We start from the raw sequence: 19,017 nt of genomic DNA on the forward strand, positions 1-19,017 counted from the left end.
GATTAGAAAGGCCCAGAAAGCCAAGCATGGAATTTTGTTTGGAAGAACTGGAAACCTGGGAGCCATGAAAAATTCTGTGAAAATGTCATTCATTGAGGGGTAATTAGAAACAGTAAATTCACCGTTTTTCATCTATAGTTAGGGATTTTGACAAATGACATTTTGTACTCTCAAGATCAAGGTTAAACAGTTTCACTACCCCAGAAAATCCTTTCATCTCTTGTTGTCATTTTCTCTCCCTGAGTCCTTGTGGTTTTTCTCTTTCCGGAATCATGCATAAATGGTGTTGTGGGCTTTCTAGTCTGGCTTCATTCACTGAGCAGGATGCATTTGAGATTCATCTATGTAGTTGCTCACATCAGTAGTTTATTGTCTTTTGTTTCTGTGTAGTATTGTATTTCCCTACAGACTATTTGTACATTCACCAATTGAAGGATTTTTACTTTGCATCTAGGTTTTGGCAGAATTTTTGTTTTCTGTGTGTACCAGGGATTGAACCCAGAGGTGATTAACCACTGAGCAACAATCCCAGCCTCACCAAACCCAACCCCCAGCACCCTTATGTTTTCTTTTTGAAAAATTTTTAAAATTTTGAGAAAGGGTCTTACTAAGTTGCTTAAGGCCTTCCTAAGTTACTGAGGCTTTGAACTTGTCACCCACTTGCCTTAGCCTCCCAAGCCATTAAAGTCATAGGTAACTGTGCCCAGCCAGTTTCAGGCAGTTATAAATAAAGCTGCTACAACAACCATTGATGCATAGACATGTGGACATAAGTTTTCATTTCTGTTGGGTAAATTGTTAAGGGTGGCATTGCTGAGTCATAAGATATACATATGGGACGTTTTAGAAAACAACTCTACTGTTTCTATTTTGTACCAGCAATGAATGAGAATTCCAGTTGCTCCACATCCTCACTAGCATTTGACACTGTCATTGGTCACTATTCCTTTTTGTTTTCAAATTGTAGCCTGTCTAATAAATGAGTAGTGGTATATCACTAGGGCTTCACTCTGTATTTTCCTAATGACTAATGATGTTGAGCATATTTTCGTGTCTTATAAGCCATGGGTATATTGATGGTGAAGTGTTTGCTCCAAACTTTTCCCCATTTTTTTAAAAAAACTGTTATTTTTTATTGAGTTTTAGGAGTTCTGTATACTGGATTCAGATCTATGTGTTGCAAATCTTTTCTTGCAATTCATGGCTTGATATTTCATTTTCTTCATCGCATCTTCCAAAGAGCAGGAGTCCTTAGTGTTGATGTTTTTCCAGCACTGAGGATTGAACCAGGGGTGCTCGACCACTGAGCTTCTTCCCCAGCATTCGTTGTTGTTCACTCTGAATGGAACTTCATGTCCTGTGGAGCAGTTTCATTGCTTTCTTCCCCATCTATCTTTATTGCTTTTTCTTTGAGCATCCACTAGGAATCATAGGAGTGGGCATCTTTGCCCTGGGATTCCTTTAGTATGGCAATCACTTGACTAAAGGCTCTTTCAGGAAGATTGGTGGGCAGCATCAGTGGGGGAGGGGAAGCTGCAGACCCAGATAGCAGAACAGACAGAGGAGCCTGTCTGCTCATCACCTCTCATCCTTTTAGTCACCACCCCACGACTGTCATATTTGGTTCCCTCCCAGACTCCTGGGCTTGGCCCTTATTCCTCAGCCCTGTGGTCTGCCTGTCTTCTCCTCTCTCCAGCTTCTAGTATCATCATTGAGTTTGCCTGTCAGCCTGTTCCCTTCCTCCATCCTGTGGTTTTTCCATCCCTAGGTCAGGCCATAGTCCATTGCTCTTCCTCCTCTGCTCAGGGTGAGGCCTTCCAAGTCCAGGATCCCCAAGTCTCAAGGGGCCTAAATGTGGTCTGCATTCTAAGATTTACCAGACAGGGCTCCTTTCTATTATTGGCAGCACTAATTTCAGGCACTGATCCCATGTTCCAACTTTCACTCCCACCATTCTCCATTCCCTGTCTGCAACTCCTTCTAGACTCACTTGCTTGGTGGTTGGTGGCAAAGACTCTGGTGAAGACCACATAAGTTCAAATCGCAGCTCTAGAACTGAGCAGCAGGGAGACCTGGGGTATGCTACTCAGCCCCTGGTCACTCAATTTCCCTATCTGTAAAACAGAGAATTTTTGGGTTAATTCATGTAAACCTCATAGAACTGTGGCTGGTACCAGAGAGTGCCATGTGTGCTGCTGTTACATCACTACCATTCCTTCCCATGGTCATCTACACATGTTTGTGCTCAGCTTAAATGTCACACAAGTCCCAGCCTTAACATCCCAGGCCTCCACTCCACCTGTTGTACCTTCTGGGCCTTATTTCCTGAAAGAGTTGACCTTGTTCACTAGCTCCCCCTTCACTTCCTGGCCCAAGTCAGCCCAGCCCTTGCTGTCAGGATGATGCTCTCATTAATGGCCAAATTCAGCAGACATCTTCAGACTACTCTTTCTGGTCTAGACACAGCCTCTGAAACCAGAAGTCGCTGTCTCAGCACTTAACTCTCTGGGCTTCTCCTCTGCATGTACCTGGGTGGTGTGAGCTGGGTTGCCTACATGGTTCCCATGATACTCTCTCTCTGCTCTTCCCTTTCCACTCCCCTTGGTGCACAGGGCCTCATGTTGCAGCAGCTGCCCTCACCCACTGAAAGTAGGTTGGCCATGCTGTTTGCAGGGTGCTTTCCATCCCCAGTGCAGTGACGGGGCTTTGTTTTTTTGCTACTCGGTATTGAACCCAGGGGCACTTTACCACTGAGCTACATTCCCAGTCCCTGCTACTTTTTATTATGAATCAGGGTCTCACTAAGTTGCTGAGGCTGGTCTGAAACCTGCCTTAGTTTCCCAAGTCACTGGGATTACAGGTGTGTGCCACCGTGCCTGGTTGGAGAGAATATTTTTGATGCCCTGAAATATTTCTGATGGGGATGCATCTCAGTGGTAGAGTGTGTGCTTAGCATGTGCAAGGCCCTGAATTCTTCGATCCCCAGCACACAGAGAAAAGACATCTGAATCAATGAGTGAACCATCAAACAGAAGAATCAACATTTGGGGATAGAAGGAAAGAGGAAAGGAACAGAGAGAAGCCTGGTGCCCTGACCCCCCAGGATAAGGGGAAGAAGGAGAGGCAGCAGGAAGTTGGGCAGAAGATGGGGCAAGAAGAAGATGCCGCTGGATTTTGGTCCTGTGGAGTGTGAGGGTGTTTGAGACACAGAATTGGAGCAGGAGCCCCAAGAGTGGAGCCAGTGAGAGAGGCTGGTCTGGGTGCCTCAGAGCTGTTGGATTCCAGTTGTGTGTGATAGGGTTGCATGTGGGGCGAGGATGGTATTCACATTTACTGCTCAGTTCTTAGAAATTTACTATCATTCTTTAAACATTTTCTATACTTTATGTACAATCAATATTTTCTACACATGATATATATCTAATCAAATATTCTTTCTCAAAGTTTAAAGATTCTGTAATTTTTTAATGCTCCGCTATTAATTAATTTATTTCTTCTGGTACTAGGGATTGAACCCACAGGTGCTTTACCACTAAAGCTGCATCCCTAATCCTTGCTCTATTTTGTTTTGAGATAGGGTATCACTAAATTGTTGAGGGCTTTGCTAAGTTGTTGAGACTGGCCTTGAAATTGTGATCCTCCAGCCTCAAAATCCCAATTCCCTGGGGTTACAGGTGTGTGCCACTGTACCTGGTGGTATACTCATTTCTTAAGTACTGAGAACACCTTAAAGGAGGCAGAACCTCATAGAGGACATTGATTCGAGTTGCTTTTTGGACATATTCCAGAGCTGTTCTGATGTGGAATTGTCTTTCCTTCAGGGGAGGAGAGTGTTGAAGATGAAAGTCTTCATGTGTAGGCAATTGGAGACTTGGGGTGGATAGAGGTGCTGCTGGGCCACTTTTCATTATAACAGAGTATTTGCTACTTAAAGCTCATGAAGTTGGGGTGAAACTCAACCTGTTCTGGAAGGAGGAGTGGTCGAGACTGATGGATGGACTCAGGGGAAAGAGAAAAGTAGATTAAGGGAGAGGAGAAGCCAGTCAGAGTCCTGGGAAGGACATGACCTTTGAGCTTGACTTTTCCTGCTTTGTGTACTGAAGGTCTTCAGCTCAGATTTTCTTGGAAAATCTGATTTTTCACTAGGGAAATATATCTGGGCATCCCCTGCTGCCACTGGTCTCCCAGATAGGGAAACTCAATGAAGGTAAATTTTTAGAAAAATCGAGAGGTAAGACAGTCCAGTGGGAGTGGGGTGGTGACACCATCTTTGGATAGTTGAGCAGAACAGAACGAGACAGACCTTAAAAGGTACCTGGAAGGATGAGGTGAGAGGACAGGTGAGGCCAATGGAGACAGAGCAAGGATCCTGCAAAGGGAAGCACTAGGGAATTAGGAGCCCTGAGAAGGCAGGAGAGGTGGGTGCTGGGTCAGCACTATCTGGGGACAGCTGCTCACAAGTGGGTTGAGGGAGGTCACGCTTCCTGGGAGCCTGGGAAGGCAGGAGGCCCTGGGTCACTCTTGGGCACCCCTGTACCTAGAGCCTGGCCACAGGCCCAGGGTGAGCCCTGGATTGACTGACCAACTTAGCCAGGGTCCCTGGGAGATGGCCGTGCCCAGTCCTGCTGATTCTGAGCTCCTCTTCCCCTCCTCATTTCCCTCCAGTATGACAAGGCATTCAATGTGGGCTGCTGGAGAAATTGTTACATCGCACTCTGTGCACCCTTGGGACCTAAGTAAGTTGGTAAACCAAGGGCTCAAGTGGTGGGGGGAGGGGTGAAGCTGGCTCTATTTCCCTGGTCCCTGTCCCCAGCTCCCAGCCTTAACACTCTCTGTTCCTTTCCTTTGGGGTTTTCTCCAGGGCACTCTGGGAGTTTCTGGGAATTTCACTCTTCCTTGGTGTTGTAGGTTCTTGCCCCAAGAAATGTGCTCGAGGGGAATGGCAGCCTGGATAAGGCTCCTGGATGAGAGCCCTGGGCTCTGTCTTTCCCAGCTGAGGGTGAGAGTAGTCAGGGAGACCAGCCCAAGGTGGTGGTGACTCCTTGCATTTGGCCTGTTGCTTCCCAGGTACATGTCCGAGGCGGTCTGCATTCAGGTGGACCAGGGGACCAACTGGGGGCCAAAAGAACTCCTTAAAGACCTCCTTTGGCCCAGGTGCGCCACTCAGGCCCCCCCAAGGAGTGGCAATGCTGCACCTGTACAGAAGGTAAGGAGTATCGGGTGTGCTTTGAACCATGGGGGTCTGTGGTTGCACATGTGTTGGGAGAAGCCCCGGATGTATGGCTGGCCCTAAAGCTGAAGCACTTGGAGCATAAGGAGTAGGATTATGGACCTGGAGGGTGCAGGGTCCAGGTCACAGGGCTTCAGAGCACATCCAGGTGTCCCTGGATAGAGAAAGAGAAAAGACTAAAACACACTTTCTGGTTGGCTTTGTGCCAGTCCTTACCTTTTTGGTCCCTAGTTTCCTCATCTATTAATGAGGACTGAGACTAGTCCAGTAGTTTATGTTTTAAAGAAAATTCTGTTTCTTTTATATGTGTGTGTGTATGTGTGTTGTTTGTGTGTATGTGTGTATGTATGTACATGTATAAATATCAGTTGTAAATGGACACATATATTTATTTTATTTGTTTATTTTTATGTGGTGCCGGGGATTGAACCTAGTTCCTCATGCAAGCTAGGCAAGCACTCTACCCCAGAGCCACAACCCCAGCACTCCAGATTCTTTATTTATGGAAATTTTTGACATAAATGTGAAACATTTGTGTGGAGCATTAGGTGTACAGTGGGGTGGGTAACCCACAGTGCCCCCCATGGTCCCTTGCTGTGATGTGGTGCCAGCTCTCTCCCTTGCCCTGCCTCTAGGCATCCAGGGACTTGACTGTGAGCTATGGGTTGGAGGATAGGGAGATCCCTCATGTACTGACTCTGATTTTAGCTTCTCATCAGCCCAGTGGTGCATTGGGAGGCTTCCAAGGGAGGCTTGGCCTCCTATTCTCCCTTCACACCCAGCAATGCCAGGACAAGCAGCAGAATTTCATCCCCTGACCCCCATGTGTGGGTCTCTTGTTCCTGAGTCCTCACTCCCCTGTTGAGAGTGCCAAGACCCCCATGTCTGTTATATACACATATTTTGTGCTGCTTCCTATGGCAGCTGTGCCTATGTGTCCTAGGTTCAGGGAAGTGTGGGTGGAGGCTCTGGGGGGCTGGGACAGAGCCCTGCTGGAAGGGAAGATCCTTGTTCTCTGGAGACTCAAGCTCATGAACCAAAACTGCCCTACTCTTTGCCCTTGGGCAAGACATTCAGCATGTCTCTCATGCTTAAAATGTGGCAACAGTAATAATCACAGTGACTGACCTGTCTGGCTTTCTGGCAAGGGCTTCAGATGGACAATACCCACCAGCGTGGGTAATACCAAGTGTGCCGGAAAGGACTCCATATAATAGGAAGGGAACTTGTTTATTATGAGTCCTAATAGGGTAGTAGATTACTCAGAAATTACAAAGTTTCAGTTAAACATGAGTAAGTTTGGGGGATATAATGATCAATAAGGTTGTTCCAGTTAATTTACTGCACACTTGAAAACTGATAATATAGTTGGGTACAGCGGTGCCCATCTATAAGCCCAGCTACTCAAGAAACTGAGGCAGGAGGATCACAAGTCAAGGATCAGTAACTTAAAAGAGAATTATTTTCTGTATCAAAAAAAAGTTTTGGGGATGTAGGTCAATGGTAACACACCCCTGAATTCAATCCTCAGATGTGGAAAAGGAACGAAAAATTGACCATCAGTTTTGTGGGTTTTCTGTTTGTTTGAGGTGGAGTTCCCAGTATGTTGGCCAGGCTAGTCTTGAACTTCTGAGGTCAAGCAAACCTCCTATGTCAGTGTGCTGAGTCCTGGAAGGCAGGTGTGCACCACTGGACTGGCTAGAAAAGGGATTGTAAACTGGGTTTGGCGGCACATGACTAATTCTAGCAACTCAGGAACTCAGGCACCTTTAGGCCAGCCTCTGCAATTAGCAAGACTGTATCTCAAAATAAGAAGAGCTAGGGAAAAAGCCAAGTGGTAGGATGTTCTTAGGCTCAACCCCCCAGTGCTGGGGGAAAATGTGTGTATACACACACACACACACACACACACACACAAACACACACACACAGATATAAAGATATACACACACACACACATATATATATTTTATTATATAGGAGGATTAGGAGATTTTAGATTTCTGCTTTGGGGCTAGTATGAATAAGCATGAAAACTCATGTCCTTGAGCATGCTAGGCAAGAGCTCTACCATTGAGCCACACCAGAGACCTTACATTTAAATTTGGGTTATTTTCTCACTGTTAGTTATTAGAGTACCCCACTTTTATCTCTTTTTTTTTTCCATTTTTTTGGGCGTGAGGGGGCTTTCTCTGATGCTCAGACTGGTCTCAAATTTGTGGGCTGCAGTGACTCTCCTGCTCCTGATTTCTGACCAGGGGGATTACAGGTGCATGCCACCACACTTGGCTGTACAATCTCATATTGATAAGACATTTTACATGGGATAGGAATCCCAGAATAAAAAAGAGCAATTTAAGATGACTGGGCATAGTGATGTCTACCTATCATCCCAGTAGCTCAGGAGGCTGAGGGAGAATGATCATAAGTTTGAGACCAGCCTGGGCAGTTTTACCAAACCCTTTCCCAAAGTAAAAAGGGCTGGGAATGTAGCTCAGTGGTATAATGCTCCTGGCTTCAATACCTAGTACTTCCAAAAACAATTTAAAGAATAAAAACATTTGGGCTAGGGATGTGGCTCACTGTTACAGTGCTTTCCCAGCAGGCATGAAGCCCTGGGTTAGAGCCTTAGCACTATATAAAAATAAATAAAATAAAGGTATTGTGTCCATCTACAACTAATATATTTTTTTAAATAAACATGAAAGCTGGGCTTTGTGGCACATGCCTGTATTTCCAGCTACTCTGCAGACTGATACATAAAGATCACTTGAGTCCATGAGTTAGAGATAAGCCTGGGGAAAATGGTGAGAATGTAAATCCCGAATAATAATAGTATTAATGATCATAATAATAACGATAATAACTTGTGTAGCCAAGCACGTTGGTTCACCCCTGGAATCCCAGAGGCTCCACGTAGTGGTAGGATGATCACAGGTTTGATACACATGTTGGGGTCTTAACAAGACTCTTGTCCCAAATTTGCAAAAGGGTAGAGGACTGGGGATGAAGCTCAGTGTTAAAGCACCCTTGGATTCAGTCCCCAGTCCAGCAGATGGGGGAGGAAAAAAGCCAATTTGACTCCATAGCATTAAGACCTTGGAACTAAAGGTAACTTGTGGTAATGTTTAGCAGGTGCTTACCAGCTTGATGCCCTGGGTTTAATCCCAAATACCAAACAGCAAAAAAATTAAATAAAATAAAATAAAAGTAAATAAAATAAAAACCCTTTGTGTATATCCCAAATCACAAATGAATATCTTACTTTTTCAAATACATACATTTTGACTCAGAAATGTAATATTTAGCATGTGTGTCCTTGGGGAACCAGAGAGCAGCACATATTATGGGTTTTGTCCCATTATTTAGCTAGCAAAATGTTTTAAAAAATCAGCTCAAATATCATTAGTAGTAAATTGGTTAAAAATATGGCATGACCATGTAATGTATGACAAGATTATTTGAAATGAATTTAGGGGAAAAAAACTGTAATGTTTTCCTGGGTTCAGTGGAGCATGATTGTAATCCCAGCAGCTTGTGAGACTGATTTAAGAGGTTTGCAAGTCCAAAGCCAGACTCAGCAACTAAGCGAGGAACTAAGCAATTTAGTGAGACCCTGTCTCAAAAAATAAAAAGGCTGAGGGTATGGCTGAGTGGTTGAGTGTCCCTGAATTTAATCCCTGGTACTCCTCCTCCTCCCCACCAAAAAAGATCTGAAATAGTAATCACTGTATAAAGTGGGTTCTTGGTTTCAAAACCCTACATTTGTATTCCCTGAATTCCTGAGGTTGGAATGAGTCTGCCATCCTGTGTTCTCTGTCTAAAGCCTAGAGAAGAACCAGACATAAGAAAGGATCCTTCTTTCTGTCTGCTGTCTCCTGACTTTTGCTCTTGGCTTAAGCCTTTTCAATTAGGAGCTACTCTGGTAGGTGAAGAACAAGGGGAAATACAGGTTTGCCACTTCTGTCCCTCTCCCCAAACAAACCCAGCACTCCATTCTCATTCCTCTGTTTGGATCTTTCCTGTTGATTTACAAAATAAATATGGAAAAGTAGAGTATTAGAAAACGAGACCATTTAGATTTTAGTCAAATCTAAAATTATGTGTATGGGTTTGTTTATGTATGGGGATGTTTATCTCTGAAAATGGATAGTATTAGAGCAATTCAAACCACAACTCATGTCTGAATTTCTCTTTGTTAGGGCATGCCAGAGCAGGGGGCTCAGTTGCCACAAACCTTCAGGGTCCTCAAAGGAAAGCCAACGGAGCATCCTCTAGCTGTGCGGGGTGTCAACAAGTATTATAATGCCAGCACCTTGAAGAAGAAAAATCTCAGATTTCCTCCTACTGGTGAGACCTCAGACAGTGCTAAAAGACTGAATCCCATGGAAACTTGTGAAGCACTGATAGATAAAAAGATCATTTCTGGAAAAATAAAAGGCTAAACTGTATTGTTCCTACTTTCTCCTACGTAGATACTGCTTTTTGTCAACTGTCTGGATGGCTCTTGAACATCATCTGGAGATTGAGGATTTCATTGATCTCATAATTTTGTTAGAACTGGAATTGGATCTGTTACATAGTTTTCCATATTTCTTATACATTATAATTCAACATGTTAGTGGGATTCACACTTGTTCCATGTTGTTACATTTACTTGGGTTCTTTTTTTTTTTTTTTTTTCTCCTCACGGGTTTAAATGTTTTTTAGTTGAGAAGGAAAAATTGTTGATTTCTAGAAATGTTTATGCTAGAGATATGTTTATTGTCAGTGGCCTAGAAGGAATTTTTGCTTTATAAATGCATAGACCTTGAAATAAAAAGTATTTTCTATTCAAAAATTATAAAAATAAACATCTTACCTCAAAAAATTTATTCTTCAGAATTAGAATCTAAGTGGGTAAGAAGTAAAATATACTGGATTTTTAACAACAGTTTGTGTAAGGCAGCATTGGAATGAAGTCCACGAGGTGCAGTTGGTTGACTGATTCCTGGTATGTCTTTGGAGATTTAGTTAGACTCCCCTTCTCCTCATTGGTTCTGCTGCTTTTTCTTCTTTGCACTGAACTTTAAAAGATGCAACATCATTTCTCTCATTTCTCTCTGTGCAGATTTTGCCCATTACAACCCCAAGATATATAATTTTTATTTAATATACTTTCCATCTCTAAAGTCATTATATAGATTTAAAAATAATCTAAGTATGCAAAAATCATATGTGGTTGGATTAATTGTATTTCATATGTTTACATCATCACAGAGAGAAAGGCTATGTTCAAAATAGAAATAGACTTCTTTGCAACTAATACTGATCTTGACTTTTTCTATAAATAACTTATCTGGTATCCTTAGGAAAAGCTCGTACTTTTACCTAGAACTTCTGAGTCAACTAGTAAGTTGCATTTTACAAAGAAACAAACCATGTCAAAAAGAATTCTTTTCCCACTTGCCATGTTTGGTTGCTTTATATCCCCTTGCTCCTTGATACTCAAGAATATTTGTCATATCACCTTTCCTGCTTAAGAAAGTACCTTAAACAAGGAATGTTTTATTTTAATACAGCTTGGGTGGGTATGGTTTTCATTACACTTTGGTGGGGGCAGGGTACCGGGGGTTGAACCCAGGGGCACTCAACCCCTGAACCACATCCCCAGCTCTATTTTGTGTGTTATGTAGAGGCAGGGTCGCATTGAGTTTCTAAGCACCTAGCTAAATTGCTGAGGCTGGCTTTGAACTCAAGATCCTCCTGTCTTTGCCACTTAGGCCGATTGGATTACAGGCATGGAAATACCAGGCCAGGGCTCCATTATATTTTAATAACTTCATTGAAGTATAATTTACATACCATGAAATCCAATCATTTGAAAGATCAATTCAGGTTTTACAAAATGTATTTTTAAGGTTTGCTTAAGATTATAGAGTTAGTAGCTGAGTCTTATTAAATTATTATTTTTGTTACGATTACTGTCATATTTCTAGAGAAGTAATTCTACTTAAAATGAAATCGGTTTTAACACATTTCAGATGCTCCTCATTTATATTATTTATTATATTATAGAAAAGTTTTCTGTGGTACATTGTTAACATTCCTTTCCCTTTCACTTTCAGAGAAGGATTGCTTCCCTTCTGGAACACCAGCAGTAAGTTGATGATGTATTTCTTATAGTTCTTGCTCTAATTAATGTTACCAAAAGAAATCTGTTTTTCATTTTTTTAATTTCTAAAATAAGAGGTAGGGCTGGGGTTGTGGCTCAGTGTTAGTGTGCTTGCCTGGCATGCATGAGGCACTGGGTTCCATTTTCAGCACCACATACAAATAAATAAAATAAGCGTTCATCTACGACTTTTAATAAATGTTTAAAAAAAATAAGAGGTAAAGAAATGTTTAATGTTTCTAAATAGCACTCCAGAATATTTATCATAATGTTTATTTACTTTTCCATATTTCAGAAAATCATCTTTAATTTTAATTGAATATATTGGAACCAGTGAGGATTAATCATTTAAAGATTAGCTATGGAAAAAATAACTTCTTAAAGTTTGTTTAAAAAAAGAGACCTGGTCACCTTTTAATCTTTGACTTTTCCTGGCTTGTCTTCCTTTGCTCCTGAACACAGCTGAACACCAATGGACCAGAAACATCAGCAATAGTAATGGAGGCAGATGATGGTGATGGAGAGGTGCAGCCTTTCACTGCCCCACAACATGACCATACAAGACCAGTGAGTGCCTAATGACCTGGTGTGCACATCTGTACATGTGTGTTTGAAAAACAGCTGTTTGCATTGGACTTTCAGAGATAATTTCAAAAAGCCTTCAGCTTTAAAATATTTTATTATGAGAAGATTAATTTAAGATTAGAGTTTTTACCTAAAGAGTACTCATCAAAAACCACTTTTTTGAAAAATAAAAATCAATGGCTTCTTTAAAAGTTAGAATACTTAACTCACTGGGTTTTTTCTTTCCATGCTTTGCCCCCCCTTCCAGAGAGATCATCTATTGCTGTGTTTTTTCTCTGTTTCATAATGTGGGTAACTCTTCTACCTAAAACTTAAATGTTTCTTCTTCCCCATCTTATGTACTTTATTTCTCCTTTTGACATTTCCCTCAAAGCATTGATGGCATTCTAAAGACAGTTGAGAGTGAAATTCCTCACCTGCTGAGGGAGAATTTCAGCAGTAATGAGCTCAGGTGGAGCCAGGGAGAGAAGTACTAAGGGGAATGGACTGTGATGTGGTGGCTCTGAGGACTGCCATTGGATTCCCATCTCATGACAGATGGCTATGTTTTCTATATTCCTTACACCTGGCTCTTTGAAGTGAAAGGGAGAGTATGCAATATATTTGTGTAAAATGTTATGAGACTGGATTAATGATAGATTATTGTAGTGGAAACTACCACAGTGAAACATAAAGATAGAAATGAAAACACCTTTTAAATGCAATAGCATCAGTGAGCTGTGAGACAGTTTCAAGGGTTTTCATGATGTGTAATGAAGTTCTGATAGAAAAAACCAACCCAAAAAATCTATCTCCCAAAAGCTATTAACTGCTTCCTCAAATAAAGTAAAGTCAAAAGCACCTCTACCAACCTGAATAAATAAATGTCTTGTCTCTTATAAAAGTATCTTTAAAAGATAAAACCATTTAACTAAAAATAATAACAGTAAAGGCAGGAGATATGCATATAAAATGACAATAAGAGCTTCCAGGCCAAGAACAAGAACCCTAAGATTATTGTCCTTGGTGACATGGGGTGTCACATGATGGTGGAGGGTGATCATTCAAAGATGCAAACATTCAATAATAAGAGGGAGTCTTACCTAATCACTAAGCAGCTTAAGGCCCTGGGTTTAATCCAAAACACCAAACACCAAAAAAAAAAAAAAAAAGGAGAAAGAAAAAAAAATTTGTTTAAAAATCCCTTCATGTATCTATCCCAAATCACAAATGAATATGTTACTTTCACCTACATACCTTTTGACCCAGAAATGTAATTTTTAGCATGTGTGTCCTAGGGAAACCATAGAACTGCATAGATTATGGATTGTGTCCCATTATTTTGATAGCAAAATGTAGCAAAAAGTCAACTCAAATATCATTAGTAGTAAATTAATTAAAAATCTGGCATGACCATTTAATGTACTACTAGATCATTTCAAATGAATTTAAGGGAAAAAAAAGTGTAATATATTGCTGGGTTCAGTGGAGCATGAGTGTAATCGCAGAAGCTAGTGAGGCTGACTTAGGAGGTTTGCAAGTTCAAAGGCAGACTCAGCAATAAGTGAGGAACTAAGCAATTTAGTGAGACCCCTGTCTCAAAAATTAAAAAGGGTGAGGGTATGGCTGAGTGGTTGAGTGCCACCTGAATTCAATCCCTGGTACTCCTCCTCCTCCCCGCCTAAAAAGATCTGAAACAGTAAACGCTGTATAAAGTGGGTTCTTGGTTTCAAATCCCTACTTTTGTATCCCTTGAAGAGCTGAAGTTGGAATGGGCCAGCCGCCCTGTGTTCTCTATCTGTGTAAAGCCTAGAGCAGAACCAGACATAACCAAGCATTCTTCTTCCTGTTTCCTTTCCCTGACTTATGCTCTTGGCTTAAGCCTTTTCCATTAGGAGCTACTCTGGTGGATGATGAACAAGTGGGAATACAGGTTTGACACTTCTGTCCCTCTCCCCAAACAAACCCAGCACTCCATTCCCATTCCGCTGTTTGGATCTTTCCTGTTGATTTGCAAAATAAATATGGAAAAGTAGAGTTTTAGAAAACAAGACCATTTAGATTTTAGTCAAATCTAAAATTATGTGTATGGGTTTGTTTTATGTATGTTGATGTTTATCTCTGAAAATGGATAGTATTAGAGCATCAAACCACAACTCATGTCTGAATTTCTCTTTGTTAGGGCATGCCAGAGCAGGGGGCTCAGTTGCCACAAACCTTCAGGGTCCTCAAAGGAAAGCCAACGGAGCATCCTCTAGCTGTGCGGGGTGTCAACAAGTATTATAACACCAGCACCTTGAAGAAGAAAAATGTCAGATTTCCTCCTACTGGTGAGACCTCAGACAGTGGTAAAAGACTGAATCCCATGGAAACTTGTGAAGCACTGATAGATAAAAAGATCATTTCTGGAAAAATAAAAGGATAAACTGTATTGTTCCTACTTTCTCCTACATAGATACTGCTTTTTGTCAACTGTCCGGATGGCTCTTGAACATCATCTGGAGATTGAGGATTTCATTGATCTCATAATTTTGTTAGGAATGGAATTGGATCTGTTACATTTTCCCCCATATTTCTTATACATTATAATTCAACATGCTAGTGGGATTCACACTTGTTCCATGTTGTTACATTTACTTGGGTATTTTTTTTCCTCCTCTCGGGTTTAAATGATTTTTAGTTGAGAAGGAAAAATTGTTGATTTCTAGACATGTTTATGCTAGAGATATGTTTATTGTCAGTGGCCTAGAAGGAATTTTTGCTTTATAAATGCATAGTCCTTGAAATAAAAAGTATTTTCTATTCAAAAATTACATGCAAATACATAAAAATAAATACCTTACCTCAAAGGATTTATTCCTCAGAATTAGAATCTCAGTGAGTAAGAGTTGAAGTATACTAAATTTTTAAAAACAGTTTGTGTAAAGTAGCATCGGTGGAATGGAGTCCATGTGGTGCAGTTGGTTGAGCGATCCCTGGAATGTCTTTGGAGATTTAGTTAGACTCTCCTTCCCAAGCTGGTTCTCCTGCTTTCTCTTCATTGCACTGTACATTAAAAGATGCAACATCATTTCTCTCATTTCTCTCTGGGTAGATTTTGCCCATTACAACCCCAAGATATATAATTTTTATTTAATATGTTTTCCGTCTCTAAGTCATATATATAGTTTTTAAAAATAATCTAAGTATGCAAAAATCATATGTGGTTGGATTAATTGTATTTAATATGTTTACATCATCACAGAGAGAAAGGCTATGTTCAAAAAAGAAGTAGATTTCTTTGCAAGTAATACTGATCTTGACTTTTTGTATAAATAACTTACCTGGTATCCTTAGGAAAAGCTCCTACTTTCACCTAGAACGTCTGAGTCAACTAGTAAGTTGCATTTTACAAAGAAACAAACCATGTCAAAAAGAATTCTTTTCCCACTTGCCATGTTTGGTGGCTTTATATCACCTTCATTTTTGGTACTCAAGAATATTTGTCATATCACCTTTACTGCTTAAGAAAGTATTTTAAACAAGAAATGTTTTATTTTAATACAGCTTGGGTGGGTATGGTTTTCATTACACTTTGGTGGGGGCAGGGTACCAGGGATTGAACCCAGGGTCACTCAACCCCTGAACCACATCCCCAGCTCTATTTTGTATGTTATGTAGAGGCAGGGTCGCATTGATTTTCTAAGCACCCAGCTAAATTGCTTAGGCTGGCTTTGAACACAATATTCTCCTGTCTCTGCCTCTTGAGCCCTTTGGATTATAGTCATGGAATTACCAGGCTAGTTCTCCATTATATTTTAATAACTTGATTGAAGTATAATTCACATACCTTGAAATCCAGTCATTAGAATGATCAATTCAGGTTTTTCAAAATGTATTTTAAGGTTTCATTAAGATTAAAGAGTTAGTAGCTGAGTCTTATACAAATTTTATTTTTAAGTTACTATTACTATCATATATCTAGAGAAGTAATTCTACTTAAAATGAAATCGGTTTTAACACATTTCACTTGCTCTTCTTTTATATTATTTTTCTTTTTGTCATAGAAAAGTTTTCTGTGGTAAATTGTTAACATTCCTTTCCCTTTCATTTTCAGAGAAGGATTGCTTCCCTTCTGGAAGACCAGCAGTAAGTTGATGATGTATTTCTTATAGTTCTTGTTCTAATTAAGGTTACGAAAACAAATTTTTTTTTTTTTACATTTCTAAAATAAAAGGTAGGGCTGGGGTTGAGGCTCAGTGGTAGTGTGCTTGCCTGGCATGCATGAGGCACTGGGTTCAATTCTCAGCACCACATACAAATAAATAAAATAAGGGTTCATCAACAACTTTTAAAAAATGTTTAAGAAATAAAATAAGAGGTAAAGAAATATTTAATGTTTCTAAATAGCACTCCAGAATATTTATCATATGTTTATTTACTTTTCCACATTTCAGAAAATCATCTTTATTTTTCAATTGAATATATTGTAACCAGTGAGGTTTAATCATTTAAAAATTAGCTATGGAAAAAATAACTTTTTAAAGTTTGTTGAATATAAGGAGACCTGGTCACATTTTAATCTTTGACTTTTCCTGGCTTGTCTTCCTTTGCTCCTGAACACAGCTGAACACCAAGTGGCCGGAAAAATTAGCAATTGTAATGGAGGAAGAGGATGGTGATGGAGAGGAACAACCTTCCACTGCCCCACAACTTGGCCATACAAGACCAGTGAGTGACTAATGGCGTGGTGTGCACATCTGTGCATGTGTGTTCGAAAAACAGCTGTTTGCATTTGACACTCAGAGATAATTTCAAAAAGCTTCAAGTTTAAAATATTTTACTATGAGAAGATTAATTTAAGATTAAATTAAAGTTTTTATCTATAGAGTACTCATCAAAAACCACTTTTTTGTACAATAAGAATCCATGGCTTCTTTAAAAGTTAGAATACTTAACTCACTGGGTTTTTTCTTTCCATGTTTTATCCCCTTTTCCAGAGAGATCATCTGTTGCTATGTTTTTTCTCTGTTTCATAATGTATGTAACTCTTCTTCCTGGAACTTAGATGTTTCTTCTTCCCCAGATTATGTACTTTATTTCTCCTTTTGACATTTCTCTCAAAGCCTTGATGACATTCTAAAGACAGTTGACGGGCTGGGGATGTGGCTCAAGTGGTAGCGTGCTCGCCTGGCATGCTTGCGACCTGGGTTCGATCCTCAGCACCACATACCAACAAAGATGTTGTGTCCGCTGAGAACTAAAAAATAAATATTAAAAATTTTCTCTTTTCTCTCTCACTCTCTCTTTAAAAAAAAAAAAAAAAGACAGTTGAGAGTGAAATTCCTCACCAGCTGAGGGAGAATTTCAGCAGTAATGAGCTCAGGTGGAGCCAGGGAGAGAAGTACTAAGGGGGCTGGACTGTGATGTGGTGGCTCTGAGGACCAACATTGATTCCCATCTAATGACAGAAGGCTGTGTTTTCTATATTCCTTACAACTGGCTCTTTGAAGTGAAAGGGAGGATATGCATTATATTTGTATAAAATGTTTTGAGGCTGGATTAATGATAGATTATTGTAGTGGAAACTACCACAGTGAAATATAAAGATCCCGGCTCTTCCCACTCAAAATCCGGTGCCGGGCTGACCTGATCAGATTGCCCATGAGAATGTCGGAGCCCCTTCAGAGTGTGGTGGACCACATGGCCACCCGTCTCAGGGTGTCCCCAAGCAGGATTCTTTTGCTCTTTGGAGAGACAGAACTGTCCCCTACGGCCACCCCCAGGACTCTGAAGCTTGGAGTGGCTGACATCATTGACTGTGTGATGCTAGCAAGTTCTTCAGAGGCCACAGAGACATCCCAGCAGCTCCGTCTCAGGGTGCAGGGCAAAGAGAAACACCAGATGGTGGAGATCTCATTGTCTCAGGATTCTCCTCTCAAGACCCTCATGTCACACTATGAGGAGGCCATGGGCTCTCTGGACACAAGCTGTCTTTCTTCTTCCATGGGACAAAGCTTTCAGGCAAGGAGCTGCCAGCTGATCTGGGCATGGAATCTGGGGACCTCATTGAGGTCTGGGGCTGAAACCCTGTTTGGAGGCCCCTCCAGGACTTGGGGACAAAGCTTTTTTGCCCTCTCAGGGTTAGCAGAAGCTGAGTTAGAACCTATCTTTAAGCTGAGGCAAAATCAAGGAATGAACTTTGACTCTATCTCCTATTGACCCTGGTCTCCAGCCTAGCTGCTTGGCTAGTTGTGTAGTGGCCGTGGCTGTCCTGGGGGGCCTGTGGCTGCATGACAGGTCCTGCTGAATTGTGCAGCCCCCAGGACATGGAGAAGATGTCTCCCCCCTCATCTCTCACCTTCATCTCCTGTCTCTTCCTCCAAATGTCTGTTCTATGAACTGTTGCTCTTATTCAAAGAGTGACTTGAAGTAAATGAGGGTTGGGTTATGGGCTTCCAGGCCTGGGACACAGGGCCTTAGATCACATCAAGGACCAACAGTGGCCTTATCCTCATTTGGGGGCTGGGAATGCAGTTTGCTGGGGGCACTTTCTCCAGAGTGGTGTCTGGGCTGCAGCTTAAGCCCTGGAACACTCTCCAAGAACGAAGGTACTAGGGTCTCAGCCACGGCATCTCCTCTCCCCAGGACCCTTTAGAGCCCCCTTTCTGGTACACACTTCCTGGTGCACACATTTGAGGCAGAACTGAGCACAGCCATTTGGTTTTGGACTTTGGGATCACAGTCCCGTGCAAGGATCCTGGTTTTGTGGTGTTTCTGCCTTTCTTCCAACCATCCTGTCCCATCGGCACCCTGTTTGTTTATTCGATATCTTTGAATATCACTGTGTCCTTATAGGATACGGTGTTCAGGAGTGAATATGCTTTTACTGTTGTGTGAGATTGTGGTGCAATAGGTTTCACTCAGTATGTGTGGAGCTGTAGCCTCTGCTCATTCTAGATCTGTCATGTGGTACCCCATAGGGGCATCGACGCATTTCACTCGCACGTTGCCTTACGTAGCGGACACCGGGGTGCCACCACCTCCTGGCACCACATTCCAGGCCACGGTCAACATCCTTTTCGGTGTC

General features: G+C 41.4%; 1 protein-coding gene and 1 pseudogene across 4 annotated transcripts in view; both read left to right on the forward strand.

The window, feature by feature from the left end:
- LOC144376395 (palmitoyltransferase ZDHHC19-like) overlaps positions 1-19,017 on the forward strand; it is a 51,998-nt gene that overhangs the window by 13,451 nt on the left and 19,530 nt on the right. For all 4 annotated transcript variants that reach the window (XM_078044017.1, XM_078044019.1, XM_078044020.1 and 1 more), the window contains exons 6-13: positions 4,666-4,736; positions 5,068-5,206; positions 9,433-9,580; positions 11,338-11,369; positions 11,847-11,951; positions 14,131-14,278; positions 16,045-16,076; positions 16,554-16,658. In XM_078044017.1, the coding sequence (XP_077900143.1) occupies positions 4,666-4,736; positions 5,068-5,206; positions 9,433-9,580; positions 11,338-11,369; positions 11,847-11,951; positions 14,131-14,278; positions 16,045-16,076; positions 16,554-16,658 (780 nt within the window). The remainder of the gene's footprint in view (positions 1-4,665; positions 4,737-5,067; positions 5,207-9,432; positions 9,581-11,337; positions 11,370-11,846; positions 11,952-14,130; positions 14,279-16,044; positions 16,077-16,553; positions 16,659-19,017) is intronic.
- On the forward strand, positions 17,304-18,163 carry LOC144375597 (NFATC2-interacting protein-like; annotated as a pseudogene).

Source organism: Ictidomys tridecemlineatus, chromosome 3, assembly GCF_052094955.1.
Source record: "Ictidomys tridecemlineatus isolate mIctTri1 chromosome 3, mIctTri1.hap1, whole genome shotgun sequence".
NCBI lineage: Eukaryota > Metazoa > Chordata > Mammalia > Rodentia > Sciuridae > Ictidomys > Ictidomys tridecemlineatus.